This window comes from Thermobia domestica, chromosome 1, assembly GCF_964235325.1.
Source record: "Thermobia domestica chromosome 1, izTheDome1.hap1.1, whole genome shotgun sequence".
NCBI lineage: Eukaryota > Metazoa > Arthropoda > Insecta > Zygentoma > Lepismatidae > Thermobia > Thermobia domestica.
In genome coordinates this window covers 152,528,623-152,543,483 of record NC_137454.1, presented here as the reverse complement: position 1 = coordinate 152,543,483, position 14,861 = coordinate 152,528,623, and the positions used below count along the sequence as shown (strand labels likewise).

At 38.0% G+C, this 14,861-nt stretch overlaps 1 protein-coding gene across 2 annotated transcripts in view; it reads left to right on the top strand.

Annotated features, from left to right (window-relative positions):
* LOC145690017 (SMC5-SMC6 complex localization factor protein 2-like) overlaps positions 1–14,861 on the top strand; it is a 96,474-nt gene that overhangs the window by 21,778 nt on the left and 59,835 nt on the right. For both annotated transcript variants that reach the window (XM_081764509.1, XM_081764504.1), the window contains exons 4-5: positions 416–541; positions 8,946–9,055. In XM_081764509.1, the coding sequence (XP_081620635.1) occupies positions 416–541; positions 8,946–9,055 (236 nt within the window). The remainder of the gene's footprint in view (positions 1–415; positions 542–8,945; positions 9,056–14,861) is intronic.

Sequence of the window (14,861 nt, the reverse complement as noted above, 5' to 3'; positions counted from 1 at the left end):
TGTTCACTCCTGTATCGATTGCGCATTGTTTGATTGGGCAATGTTACTATCAATATAAGATGTTCCCTTGTGACACTGAATGTGACGTAGAGTACATGTTTAAATGGAATCCGAATCTCACTAATGCGTTCAGTGCCCTTCCATTGGAAATTGAATCCGAGACCATGTGCACGAAAGGCCAATCTGGAGGACTTCGGAAGGAAAGAGTAAAAACAGTGTCAAAAGTTGTAGGTAACCAAAGATAGAACACTAAGTGCCTATTCCCAAAGGCAGGGAGAAAAATGCACTGGGCTCATCGAACGTGTGACGACGACGACGACTTCTTCTACTAGTAAAACAACAACAACAACAACTACTACTACTACTACTAATAATAATAATGTGCCTGAAATTCCTATATTTTACTTTCTTTTAGATGAACCTGAAGAGACAGCGTTTGATTCCGAGATATTGTTAAAGCTCACTGAACCAGAAATACTTTTCACTCCTTCAGGCTGTGAAATCTTTAATCCTTCTGGACATTGTGTTTTCTTCAATGCAGGTATGAAACAGTTTTTTTTTTTCCTTTTTGTGTGCGTGTGTATCTTCAAAGATTATACTGTATAAAGGTAACCAAGAAAGTTCTGTCGCTTTTTCACCCACCACCTTCGAACATCGATATGTCACCTAATACGTACATGGAAGATCAAAAATGGATCCCATCAGCATCGACGACCTTCTGCCAACGTTCTGGAAGGCCATGGATTCCATCACGGTAGAACTTGGTGGGCCGTGAAGCGAAGAATATATCAAGTACATTTTGCATCTCTACTAGGGATTTGAACTGGCGTCTTCTGAGGTGATTGTCCAAGGAATGGAACAGGTAATAATCGGATGGTGCAATGTCCGGGGAGTGTGGCGGATGCAATAGTATTTCCCATCCAAGGCGTAGAATGGTGTCCTGGGTCATCCTAACCACGTGGGGCTTAGCGTTGTCCTGTAATAGATGGACTTCTTTGCGATTCAGAAGGACTGGCTCCAGAGTTTTTAGTTTTTCTTGAACACGGCTCAACTGCTGACAGTACACGGTTGCATTGATGGTCTGACCAGCTGGTAGAAGTTCCCGATGCACGATGCCTTAAGCAGTCCACTGAACACACACAAGGACCTTCTTCTGGTGCAGTGATGGTTTCGGCTGTTTTGGAACCGGTTCATGGAATGCTAACCAATGGTAACGGCGTCGTGGTGCTTCGTACAAGACCCACTTCTCATCACATATCAATACCACCCTGTCCAGAAATGGCTCTTCCCTCAGACGAGACAGCAAAGAAACATAGGTGTCTGCTCGCATTACCTTCTGGCCCGGAGTCAAATCATGTGGGACCCATCGACCCAACTTGTAGTGCTTCCCAAGTTGATGGTGGTGCTGCCGAGTGGTTTCTCCACTCACATTGAATTGTAATTCCAGTCCCTCAAATGTCTGGCCATTGTTCGCTTCAATTGCTGCCTAAAGATCTTAATTTTGTACATGTGTTTGTCTTCCGGCACCTTGTGCGTCTTCGATTGTTTCGTCACCGTCCTTCAACTCGTTAAACCACCGCTACACTGTCCCCGTAGTCACGACATCCTCACCAAAGGCCTGGCATGTCTTCCGGCCCGCTGCAGCGGCGTTTGACCCCAGTTTGAATTCGTACAGCATACACGCCCTTATGACGCTCTGTGGAGGTCCCAAGTTCACTTTGTCTTTACGCAAGTTCACGGTGTAACTGAACTGCCACAACCAAGTAGTATGTTGAATATACCCACACCAACAGCTGACTTTCGCCTTATCTCCATTCGCATTCAACTCACTGTGTGGGAGGCAATTGAACGCAGATCTCCACAAAAAGCGACAAAACTTTCTTGGTTACCTTTATATTAGTTGTTATAAAAACGTTCGAATATTTAGGTAATACAAACTTTAAAATAAGACTCTGTAAAACTCCTACAATAGCCGGGAAACTGTAAAATATTTAGTTTTTTTTATTAATTTATTTTACTATGACAGTGACACCTCTCTAAAGCGGACAGCCATTGGGGAATCAAAAATTGTCCGCTATAGAGAGGTGTCCGTCTTAGAGAGGTTTCAATATTTTATGACGTAAATTAGTGAACAAGGTAATACGCAATTAGAAAACAAATATTTTTGCATGAATCATGTATTTACGAATATTACAAAAATGCCTGAATTATCCTCCGCCACCCAATACTCTATGTTCGAGGCACAACATGGAAATAAGATGATATAGTTCTCTGCTCTTTACACCTGCTACTACTTACTACATTTTCGGTATGTTGTTTTAATTTGTGAGTTAATTGCAGTCCAGTAGTGTCTACTTTTCAGACAATATGTGTACCCGCGGGCCAAAAATACCAAACTTGTCTTCTGCTTGCGTACAGATTCTAGTGGAACAGTACCATAACGTGTCATCCCAAATTGTGTGTAACTGTCTAACACTTTGCTGTCTAAAACAGTTTGGGTGGGAGTGGATGCAAGCAAAGGACATGAGAGTGTTAAACAGAGACTTCGTCTGGGTTGCTGAGCAGCCAGTTGAGGAGGCAAAATGTCACAATGCTTCATTGATGACACATGTATGAATTACTAAAAATGTATTTTTACGGCACTTTCCAACTTGTTTCTAGAGAAAGTGTCCGTAATACGGAGGTAAATAATACTTATAAAAGACAGGAAAGACTGTCCGTGTCCGTACTAGAGAGTGTCCGCTTTAGAGAGGTTTATCAATATGTTTTTTCCTATTAGAGTGTTTGGGGATTACAAAATATGTCCGTTACGGGAGGTGTCCGCTTTATAGAGGTGTCCGTTGGTAGAGGTTTCACTGTATTAGGAAACTTGGAACTAAATACACACCAGCATCTTTTGCGGCTGAATTAAGGATTTATTAATTTTATTTCAAAGTATTTTTTAATATCGAACTTTTCCGCATATAATCATGATCGAAATTAATTCGAGTTTGCAATCTCTTATGAACTGAACTTGAAACCATGCCATGTCAAAGAAGCGGCTTTTCATTATACAGCACATGCATAGCGTTTGTAATAACTATTTCTCCTAACACAGAGAATGATAGTATTGTTAACCTGGGTTAGTACTTTTTAAAAATTGAGTTTGGAATGTTGTATTATTATGAATGGAGTAAATTTAGATTGTTTTTGTTATCTTAAGGTACATTTTTGAATTACTCATATTGCTGATGTTTGATAAATACACATGCAATATGTATTTTGCTGCAGTATGTTGCAATATGTTTGTGTTAACATAGAATTACAAAAATGTTTACATTCACATAACATTTTTTTAAGAATTTACATTAACATTTGCAGATTATGCTTTATGAAATTGCAAATTCATTATTCAGTTTTTACAACTGAAAACTAAAATTCACAATATTTCTAATTAATAAGGATAAAATATTAACATTTCTGAACAGTATTATTATTTCATTTGATTACTAAAGTGCAGCAATTTGGGGGAGGAGTGGCGAATGAAGGTTTCATAACCGTGTCAGATACAGATTGAAAGAAGAATGGAGAAAAAAATAGAGAACAGAAAAGTAACTATGAATAATCACAACCATCTTTCTGATCTCTAATTTTCTATTTCTTTCCTTATTCTTTCATATTTCTTTTCTTCATATTGGCGAAGCGTTTAAACAGGATGTCTATCGGTCACGAATGTCACGAAAAAATAACGAAATTTAGCTTTTGGGTCACGATTTTTTTAACTGTACAAATGTAAGTACACATTGGAATATTTTGTTCTATAAAACGTCAAAATTCACCACCAAAAATGTCTATGGTCGGGTTTAGACGCTACCAAATCGCAAGCAAAGTACGTTTCTATCGCATGGATGAAAATTCGACCTAATTCGTACCCAAATTCGCTCTTGAAAATGTTAGGAAATTTTATGATTTGGTAAAGAAAAGGTCACGAAAAAGTCACGAAATTTCATTTTGGAATTTTAGTAGACACCCTGTTAAAGAAAGCGTTTATAATGTATGTTCTTTGGTGTGTGTGATTATGTTTTATATATATAAAGTTTTCGTGCCGGAGCTTTCGCCCCTTTATATGCCATAGGATAAAATCGTGGTTAATTAAAAACTCTAATTGGTTACATTTACCATTTTTTTAAATAATTAAGTTCAAACAATAAGTTTTTAAGTAGCAACTAAATCATCATGTGATTTTAAATCGGCAAATTGCCTGCACAGTTTAACATCTCATAGCGTAGGTAACAGCATCTATTACCTTGACTATTTACTATTAGGAATTAGCGTGACACACAGGCTGAGATTTTGCTGTTTAGTATTAGGATACGAGGGTAAATCAATAAGTATCTGCAATCATATTTTAATAAATATTATTACCACACGAGTACAATGTTTCTATTCATATCATTTTTCAACATACTCACGTTGCTTTTCAATGCACCTGGTCCACTGTTGTACAAGCTTTTCGGTATCTTCTGCTAAAAATGTTTTTTGGTTGCGCAGGAAGCCACGAATGCGCCGCTTCTTTCATGTGTTGATCGAACCTGAATCGACGGCCTCTGAGAGCATCTTGAAGTGGACCAAACATATGGTAATCCGACGGGCGAGATCGGGACTGTATGCAGGATGCACCAACATCTCGAAATGCAGCGTCTGAAGAGTTCGAGCGGTGTGGATGGCGGTGTGTGGACGCTCATTGTCATGTAACACTAGAACGCCTTCCGACAATCGACCTCTGAGTTTATTACTTCAGCTTGCATATCAGTGTACCTTTTACTCTTATTGTTGACCCTTTTCCAGGTAATGTTTCAGGATTGGTCCTTGTAAGTCACAAAATACTGTGAGCATCACTTTCCTGCAAAAGGTTGACTCTTGAATTTCTTCTTGACAAGAGATCCAGGATATTTCATTCCATGCTCTGGCGTTTGCTGTCTGGTTCAAAGTGATGAATCCACGTTTCATCTCCAGTGACGATTCCTGAGAAACGTCTCATCTTCGTTAGCATAACGGGCAAGTAGGTGCTGACAGGTTCTCAAACGGTTTTGCTTGTGCTCTTCATTGAGTTTTTTTTCTTAACTCATCTCGCACAGACTTGAAATTTAAGCCTGTTATGCATGATGTGATATGCAGAACCATGATTAATCTGCATATGGATTGCCACTTCATCAACAGTCACTCGTCTTTTATTCATAATCAAGGCACGGACTCGTTCAATAATGTCATCGATTCTTGCTGTAACTCGACACACTACTCTTTTCTCATTCTTCACGCTCGTTCGACCACTTTTGAAATGTTCAGTCCACTGGTAAACACTTCGTTGTGCCAACACATTGTTCCCGTATTGTACTGAAAGTCTTCTATAAATTTTCGCTCCGGGTACATCTTCAAACTACAAAAAACGGATGATAAAACTTTTTTTTTTTTTCTTTGGTGCACACAAAGTGTGACGCTGCCATTTTTACTTCGCAGTTGCGCAAAGCAGACTGATGTGATAACGTTGCAACCTACCTCAGTCGAAGCAAACGGTGACACCTGGCGTCTGGTGAGCACACAATGTCGTAGATTCAACCTGAAAAGAAAAAAAAATATATTGCAGTTACTTGTTGGCTTATCCTCGTATAAAAGGATAAACTTTCTGAAAATGAACATAAATTACATGGGTCAACTCTAGAACTTCTAAGTTAAATATTGAAGTCCGAGGTTTTGACTTCCTTGCTGATCATCCCTGCAGTTTGGTAAGTACGAAGTCCAGTGAAGTAGTAATTGCACACTTTGTAATCGGAAAGTTATGCGAGTTTGGAACCATTGCTAAATGGGAAATGTACTTTATTTTTATTTCATTTTACTTGCAGTGATCCTATATTTTAAGAACTACATAAATTTGATTAAAACAAATGAAAGCTTATTTCTCGTATACACAAAACTAGTACTGGTATGAAACTGGTTATAATGATTTTTTATAGTTCTGTAGGCTGCTGTGAAGCGATTAACGTAGGAGTGTTGAGGGAAATTCATTTATAAACGATTACAGTTATAAAGGATAATAGCAAACTTGTTGTAATAGTGTGAGAACGGTAACGTGGATTTTCTTCTGCAGTTCGTAGTTAGAGCTAATACGGTTATCGAGGAAAAGTAGGCAAAAACTTTGTGAGAAGATTATTTTTTAACTATGAAGACAACCTTCAAAGAATTATGATAGTAATAGCATCGAATTGAAGGACGAAATCTTATTATTAAAAAGATAACTTAATTAAAGACTTTGAAAATAGGCAATAATAATAATAATAATGGTGCCGTTTCCAGAAAATCAAAGACTATACAGCAAGTGAGTAATGCTCAGTGTGCTTTGGTTTGGTTATTTGGAGTTTTAGCGCTCCTTTTCAATAACAGGCTATATAAGACGTGAACAAAGATGGAATTCGAACCATTGTATTGCGTTCAAATTGCAAGACAGTCCAACCGGGAATCAACCCGAGACCCCGTGCATCAAAATCGCACACGCTAGCCACTAAATTAGCGGAGAAAGTGACGCTCAACATAGTGATGCGTAGTCAGAAATTCTGGACACCATTATTTATGGCTTTTTTAGTACAGGTTGCAGTTTCGTAATTGTAGTAACTCAAATTAAGAAAGAGCTCCTTCGTGGCTAAGCGGTTAGCGTACGCGCCTTTGGCGTGGGAGACCCGGGTTCGATTCCCGGCGGGAGCTCATGTGGTTCGGATTCCACGTTAATCAGTAAGTCCACGTCTCATATAGCCTCGCTGCTGAACGGGACGTAAAACTCAAAGTCAACTCAACTCAAATTAAGAAATTTGTTTTGTCCTTATCATGCGATGTTGGGTGAATACCAAACATTTTGTACACTTCCTTTTGGTTTAGTGTCCAGTGGACGTTGGCACGGGGTCTGGGGTTCGATTCCCGGTGGGGGAACATTCAAACGCATTACTGTGGTTCAGTTTCCACCTTACTGTAGATCCACATCTCATATAACCTGGGTACTGAGAAAGAACGCTGATCTTCGACAAACAACCACCAAACATATTGTGCTTTCTCGATATCGAACTCGGATGATGCGCACATAAGGCATGTGAATTAATTATTAACTAAATAAAAGCAGTGAAGGTTGGAAAATGTAGTGTAAGCACTTCTACAAAGTTAGCCAAAAATTATTGACTGTTAAATTGTTTTTTCATTCCTTATGATTGCCATTTCTGTTTAGTTCTAACGTTATACCTGGTCTAGCCATAAATACCTTTACAAAAGTACCAGAGGCTGCAACACTGTTTGTTGTGAGTACAAAGAACGAACCTAGCGGTGGAAAGTGCTATAATGCATTGAGGGTGCTCTTGTAGAAAGAGATACACGTAACCTGTGTAGGCAAGGTGGAATGGGGTGAATACAAAAATAGGATAACAGTGATAGCGCTACATAAAGTTGGAAAAGCAAGAAGTGAAATTTTTAACACACTAAAAAAGCTTATCAACAGTCGCATGTTTGTTTACTGTACCACCCAGCGTTTCCTTAATACTGGATCTGTTCAGGATCGCCCGAGAGCTTGCCGACCATGAAGTGCAAGGATTCCAGAAGCTGTGAAAGCAGTGGCAGCGCGTGTGAAGAGAAATCCCGTGCGGAAACATACAGTAATGAGCCGTGAGATGAACATCTCCAAGGGAACAATGTCCAGGCTACTCAGGGACGATCTTTGTATTCGAGCCTTCCGATAGTCAATGGGACACTTTGTGACGCCGCGTCTGATGGAGCAAAGGAAGCGTAAAAGTAAACGTTTGTTTCAGCGGTACCCGCAAAATCGGCACAGACAGATTCTGTTCACCGATCAGAAAGTGAAAAGTTGTTCACTATCAAAGAGTGTTTCAATCGCCAAAATGTTATGGTGTATGCGTCATCAGCTCATGAACCAGGAACAATGTTCCGAAAATCCAGAGAGCCCATCATCCCGCGTCCGTCATGGTGTGGTGAGGAGTGAGCTATGCTGGCATCACGTCTTCATTTTTGTTGAAAAGGAGTGAAAACTAGTACCCGGGTGTATCAAAACACTGTGCTGGAGCTTATAGTGAAAGACTTGATCACCACTCTCTTCAGAACACCCACATAGATTTTCCAGTAAGACGGCACCTGCTCACAAGACAAAATCAACCCAGGAGTGGCTGGCGTACAATGTGCCTGACTTCATATCCACTGAGGGCTGGTCCTCTAGCAGCCCTGGCCTTAGTCCCCTGAATTACAAACTGTGGACGGTGCTTGAGGATATTGCCTGCAAGAAGCGTCATCTCACAGTTGTCAGTTTGAAGCGCTTTTTACTGGCTGCAGTGGCGTCAGTTCCCCTGGAGACAGTGCGTGTTACCATAGACGAGTAACCCGCCAGACTCCAAGTCTCTGTGCGTGCTAACGGCGGACATTTTAAAATATGATCGGTCGGTGCAAAGTGTTGTCAGACCATGTATGCTTCACATACTAGATGTGCATATTAAATCCCCTTTTCTCTTATTGCTGATGTTGAGTTTGTTCTTTGTAACAGTATTTACGGCTAGATTAGATACATCGTGGCTTTCTCTCATGTCAGTCAAAAATTTGGTTATTATGCTTTTTATTTCTCTCTCTTCCGCTCTTTTGCTTTTTCATCTTCGAAGATAGAGTGACTCTATATTTCTTATTTCTTTAAGAACAAAATCGTTGAGTTTTTCCCTTTTCAAAAATAAACAAACGAATGAACAGACAAACAAACAAACAAACAAACAAAAAAAAAACTATTTTGTAAATAAGGGAATGAAGACAATGAGACATGATATGAATATAATAACTGGAACTGTAGATTTTCATTATGTTTGTCTTTATAATATGTTTAATCTGTGTTATTGTACGTAGTACTACTATATTATGATGAATTTCCATTGTTTCAGAAACACTGTCACTAGAATCATGTGAAATTCGTACCGTTCCGGATAGTTTGAAATTTCTGCAGCAAGCATCCAGACATGATCCTAGTTTCTACGAATTGAATCGTTTCTCAGTAAGTTGGTTCTATATTTAATACATAAAAATGGTTTTCTTGAGTTTAAAGGGTTACCGTTACTTCCTTTGAAGAAAGAGACCTGAGTTCAATTCCATACGGGAGCCCATGTAGTTCGAATCCCAACTTGAGTTGGTGTCCATGTCTTATTATAATTGCAGTACTGAAGAGGGACATAGAACTTCAAATAGACATAAAAACTAAGTAAATCTCTGTATATATAGATCTATTCAATTAAGTATTTACTTGTTTTAAGCAGCTTGATCATTGTACCGTAAATTGAGTGGTAAAATCCCTTCTGAGTTTCTTAATAATAATAATAATAATAAAAAAAGTCTCAACTATACTCGCCGCGACCTTATCCTGATAGCCGAGATACGCAGCTTCAATTCGGGCGACTCCGCGCACGTTACATAGTTCTTCACATTACGCACGAAAATATTACTTAGGAGATAAATTCAAAAAGGTAATTGAGTGTAAATATATAAAAATGTCAATACAGGAACAATATTTAAAATAAAAGGTACTAGATTTATTAGTAACGGGTTATGAAAATGATGTCACTATTCAGAATCGGAAAGAGAGAAGGAAAGAAACGAGTGAAAAACCGGCAGCTAAGTTGCGAGTCTCTTGCAAGTGTTGCAAGATTACAAACTTCAAAAATCTTATATCAAAAACAGAAGACCAGTAAAATTAGTTGATTGATCAGTGTTGGTAATCGTCCACAGTGGATAGAAAATGGCTTGATATTTTTATTTATAAATTAAATAGAGTAGTTACTCCGTAAGAAACGTCTTTGCCTGCTGGTAAATGAAACAAAAGAAAGAACGGATCTCATGTGTAACTTCTGCAATTTTTGTGCAGATGGTAACACTACTTAGCCAAATATCGTCTGCACGCGTGCGTTAGTGTGAGTACGTGGGTGTAGTGAAACAAATCACGGAGAGTGTTGAGCGCGAAATTGAAAATATGAAAGAAATTGGAATTATCACCTTCTTTGTATTATTGCAAACACGAGAAAGAAAACCTCTTCAAAGTCAAGCAAAGCAAATGTCATCAATGTGTACGCTCGACTAAGAGAAAAAAATATGCAGACAAAACTGTTGAGGAAATTGTTGATTGTTGAAATTGTTGAATTTATTGTATGGGAAGGTGACTGTTCGTGAATTTCTGTTTATAATTGATGTTTTTCAGGTAGACATATGAAGATAACTTCATTTCTTATCCTCTCTTAATCTTATCAATCTTACCGTAAACAATCGAAGTGAATAAACAAAATAGTATTCATTCTATCAGTTTTTAACAGGATTGCCACAGACCTGGAAAGTCAGGGAAAGTCATGGAAAATTGTATGAAGATGTATGTTTTAAATTATTTTGCTGTTTTAATACTTTTTCACAGATTAAGTGGTTATCTTAGTAATGGTAGTAGTACATACTTTTTGTTTGTGTGACAATAATAATAATAAGTCTTCTTAAAGTTACAACATACGAACAACCCAGTATTGACAGAAGAAGTAGTATGACGTACTGTTTTGCTGAGGGTTAATGTAATGCATATAAGGGTTAGGGGGTGTTCACGACGAAGAGTTAAAACTCTGACGAAGAGATCGCTATGATATTGGTACTGGAATGCGAGGAGTTGGTTGGGAGATGAACTTATTTCTGAGAGATTTGTACTATATTTTTAATAACTCACCAGCAAGACGTGGGGAATATACAGCAGTTACATGTAGTTTAATGTTCCCTATGAAGTATTGCGCAACAAGATGATTGGTAAATGAAAAATGCACTGAAAGGGCATTGCAAATATTTGAGGATGTAAAAAAAGCACATTCATGAAACAAAACCATTAAATTCTGAGCCATACAAAAGGGTTACTCAGCACATGCGGGACACCTTTCTGAAATGTAAATTGAGTTTCTTTAAGACCATCCCATGTGATTGCCAAGGCTTTTTGAGAAGATTCCAGACTTCGGATCCACTGTCTCCATATTTGTATGAGAGCTTTTGCATCTGTTGAGGGTCTTCATGGTTCGAATTGTTAAACCAAGAGTAATGGAAGAAGCTACTACTGTCAAGCAGCTGTATGCTGTACACAAGGATAAAGAGTCAGATACCTTGCTTCTTGCCTCCAAAGTAGACATTGGATTCGAGTGTGAAAAGTTTTTAAAAGAAGTCAAAGGTGAAAAAAATGTCAGTGATTTACAGTTTCGGAATGAATGGAGGACATTTCTCATGAAAATGGTGGACAAGTTGAAAGAGAGATGCCCCCTTCAATATCCTGAAGTGAGAAGAATATCTTGTTTTGATTCAGCAATTATAATGAACGAACCTGAGGTAGGGAAATCTAGAGCAGATGTTCTCCTTAAGAGACTCTTCAGTTTAAACAGAATAAGTGGAAGTGTTGCAGAGAAGGCAAAGCATCAATATTTTCAACTATGTTTTGAGGCAAACGGTTCTTTGAAGAACATATTCGAAGAACATGCTAATAAACCACAGAGATTAGATGAATTCTATGTGCGTGTTCTTCAGGATAAAAAGTATGCTGAAGTGTGGGAAGTTGTAAAGCTAGTGTTGATTGTTTCGTATGGTAATGCATCTGTGGAGTCTGGATTTTCGAGTAACAAAGACTTCATGGTTGAGAATCAGAGTGAGTTCAGCATCATAGCACAGAGAACTGTTTATGAGGCCATTCAGTTTCACGGTGGCAGAGAACATATAACCATTACAAGTAAAATGTTGGGATCTGTTCGAGCAGCAAGACAGAGGTATGAAAGTTTTTTAGAAGAGGCACGAAAGCAGAAGACAGAGGAGAAGAAAGAGAAAAATGACGAATTTAGAATTGCAAAGGAACTACAGAAACTACAAGAAGAGAGAAAGGTCATTAGGAAAGCCCGGAATTAATGGCGAAAAAAAAAGTCCGAAAATGGCTGGCAAAATTGCAAAATAAACACCCAAAAATGGCAGGTAAAATGAGAACGAAGGGAAAAAGTGAACCACTGTTATTCATAACAAATCACTTGTTAACACATAAATCATTTAGACTTCATAGTGAGCATTCAAGACGAATTTTTCTTGCTCTACACAAAACTTATTGTATCGAGGAAAGTGAATTATTGTTATTTTTAAAACGCATGTTAAACACATACTTAACGAATCATTTAGGCTTCATAATGAGCATTCAAGACTTAATTTTTCTTGCTCTCACACAAAACTTATTGTATCCAGAAAAGTGAATCATGGTTATTCTTAAAACGCATGCTAAAACACATACTTAACGAATCATTTAGACTGCATAGTGATCGTTTTCTTTCTCTCACACAAAACATATTATATCCAAATGTTATACTTGTAAATATATTTTGTAAAGTGTACAAAAGAAAGAAAATAAATAAGGTGTGCGTTCTGCAGCTATGGGGATGGTAGAGGCCGTAAAAAAATTTGTATTATTTTAATTTTCCATCTAGCGGTAATGGAAAATAAGTACAAAACAGCTGGAAAGTCATGGAAAATGATTTTAAAAAAATTGTGGGAACCCTGTTTAATTGTGAGAATTCCAAATAAATCACGTGCGAATTTCTAATATATATATTCCTGTTGTTGTGTCTTCATGAATTATTAAAATATATAGGCCAAGAAACATATTATTTTCGTTGCGGCAGGAAATGGACGAGAAATCACCGCTCCGCGCTGTATCAGCTGAAACCCAGAGCAGCGCCAGTCGAAACAAAGCGATTGAGAACCAACCAAAAAGACGGTGCAAACCAAAACACACATAACACAAAGGCTTTCCTGTAAAAAGGTTTCTCGCGCCAACATGTAGTAATGCGCTTGCGATCCGGCTCTCAAGATAACATTGCATTTAGTATAGACTCATCCACTAGACATTGTCAAGTGAAAGCCTGGATCTGCATCCGACACTGACATCATGCTAAGCATAAAGAATTGTTACACATATTCTTAAACCACCAATTCTTAGAAGTATCTGCTAATGAAATCTTTTACAAAGTCTGAAGTGTTTTCATACGTACAAATAATAAGTGACGAATTATTCCTAATCTTAATCCTAAGCTTAGTTCCCCTCTACGAAGTTACTATTGGTATGAAGCAATAGAAAATGCCACATCGAATTGTTCCTTCTTTCTTCGAACACAGTGAGTAAACATAGTCTTTTCGAAGTGCCGCACGTTAAGCATCAAACTTTAAATTACAATTCCCATAACAGTAATATTGTTGCAGTGAATTTGGAATAGCAAAGTGATACATACTATGGTGATTGGATTAGCACATCATTTTCAGCGGAAGACTTGATCTATTTCTGTGGATTACTCAGTAGCATTAGATTGGTTCAATGGTATCTGTCTTCGGATAATTTGAAAAAGTCACCTTTATGCACATGGATTGGCGAAATTTAATTTTAAGTTATTCTCATAGTTGAAGTTCGAACTATAGGATATTCCTGGAAATCCAGTGCTGTTAAATATTGATAGTTGTGGTCTTCATACAGTTAATGGGACATTCAAAACCGATCTTAAGGAGAGAAGTTGGGATTTAATAGACATTTTACGTGTCTTATACGAGGATTTCCCTTGACATACCAAGACGGAACGTAAGGTATCGCAATTATTAGCCCTTCTCTATATAACTGTAACTATATTCACATATTTTCTTGTTTTATGCAGCTACAGATGTCCGTGTTGTAGAATTCAGCAGATTGGAACGGAAGCCCATCATCTTGGAAGATTTTCTATTTCATAAATAACTCCCTGAGGAAGTAAAGGTGAATATCAGATGACACATGATAAGATAATAAGGAGAACGATGGGGAATCTCATGGTCTTCAAAACATGCTTCCAGTTGTACGACAACATGGTTTGTAAACAGGAGCATTGTCTTGTAAAATACGGGCACCCTTGGAAAGCACACCACCCCTTTCTTCTTGATGGCTTTCCGTAACTTCACTAGTAATAAGTCCAGGTTCTTTTGGACCTTTTGCCAGGAAATCTGCCTTCATTGCTCCATACTGATGGGGGTGGGGGTGATCACCTTGCCAACATGGGGTACATGGGGTTAGACACATTGCCTGTTTAGGGTTTGGGAATCATAGTGATATTATGGTTTAGACTAGGCTATGAATCCACATCTCATTTTGCGTAGTTAGTATTCCGATAAAAGAGTCACAGGCTAAAAGTTTACTAGAGCAAGTCACCCTGTCCATCTTTTGAAAGATGAGAGCAAACAAGAAATACAGTGTGCCGACATCTTCCGCATAGGAGATGCTTCAGAATGATTTTTCTTCATTCTTTTCAATGATTTTACACTAACTTGACTATGTCAACAATTTTCCGAATTTATGTATTCTGTTTTAATATATTGTAGTTTTTGAGCTTTGCTTCTTATCGTTGTGCTCTTCAGGATAAAGTTGACAGTGAGATATGAATGGTGATAATGAAATAAATGCTACAAGCACAATATGTAACATCTATCTCATGAGAGGAGTCCGAATCTACTATAGGCAGGTCTTGTAATCACCATCGTAGTGCTTTAGACAGCTTGGCAATGCCAGCCGGCTTTTTCGTCAGAATGTTTAACAGTCTTCTAGCATAATAGCGTTCAGTTTCTTAATGTATCCATCAATTGCTAAATGAGCAACCAGGAATGAAAACTATGTATATTGTCATTCGTCCATATTTGAATTGACAATACGAATACTTTTGTGAGAAAATTTGGCATCTGATTCGTGGGTCATCTTCATCTCCTTAAAAATTAGTTGGTGTCACCTTTCAAAAAGACAAATCTGATAA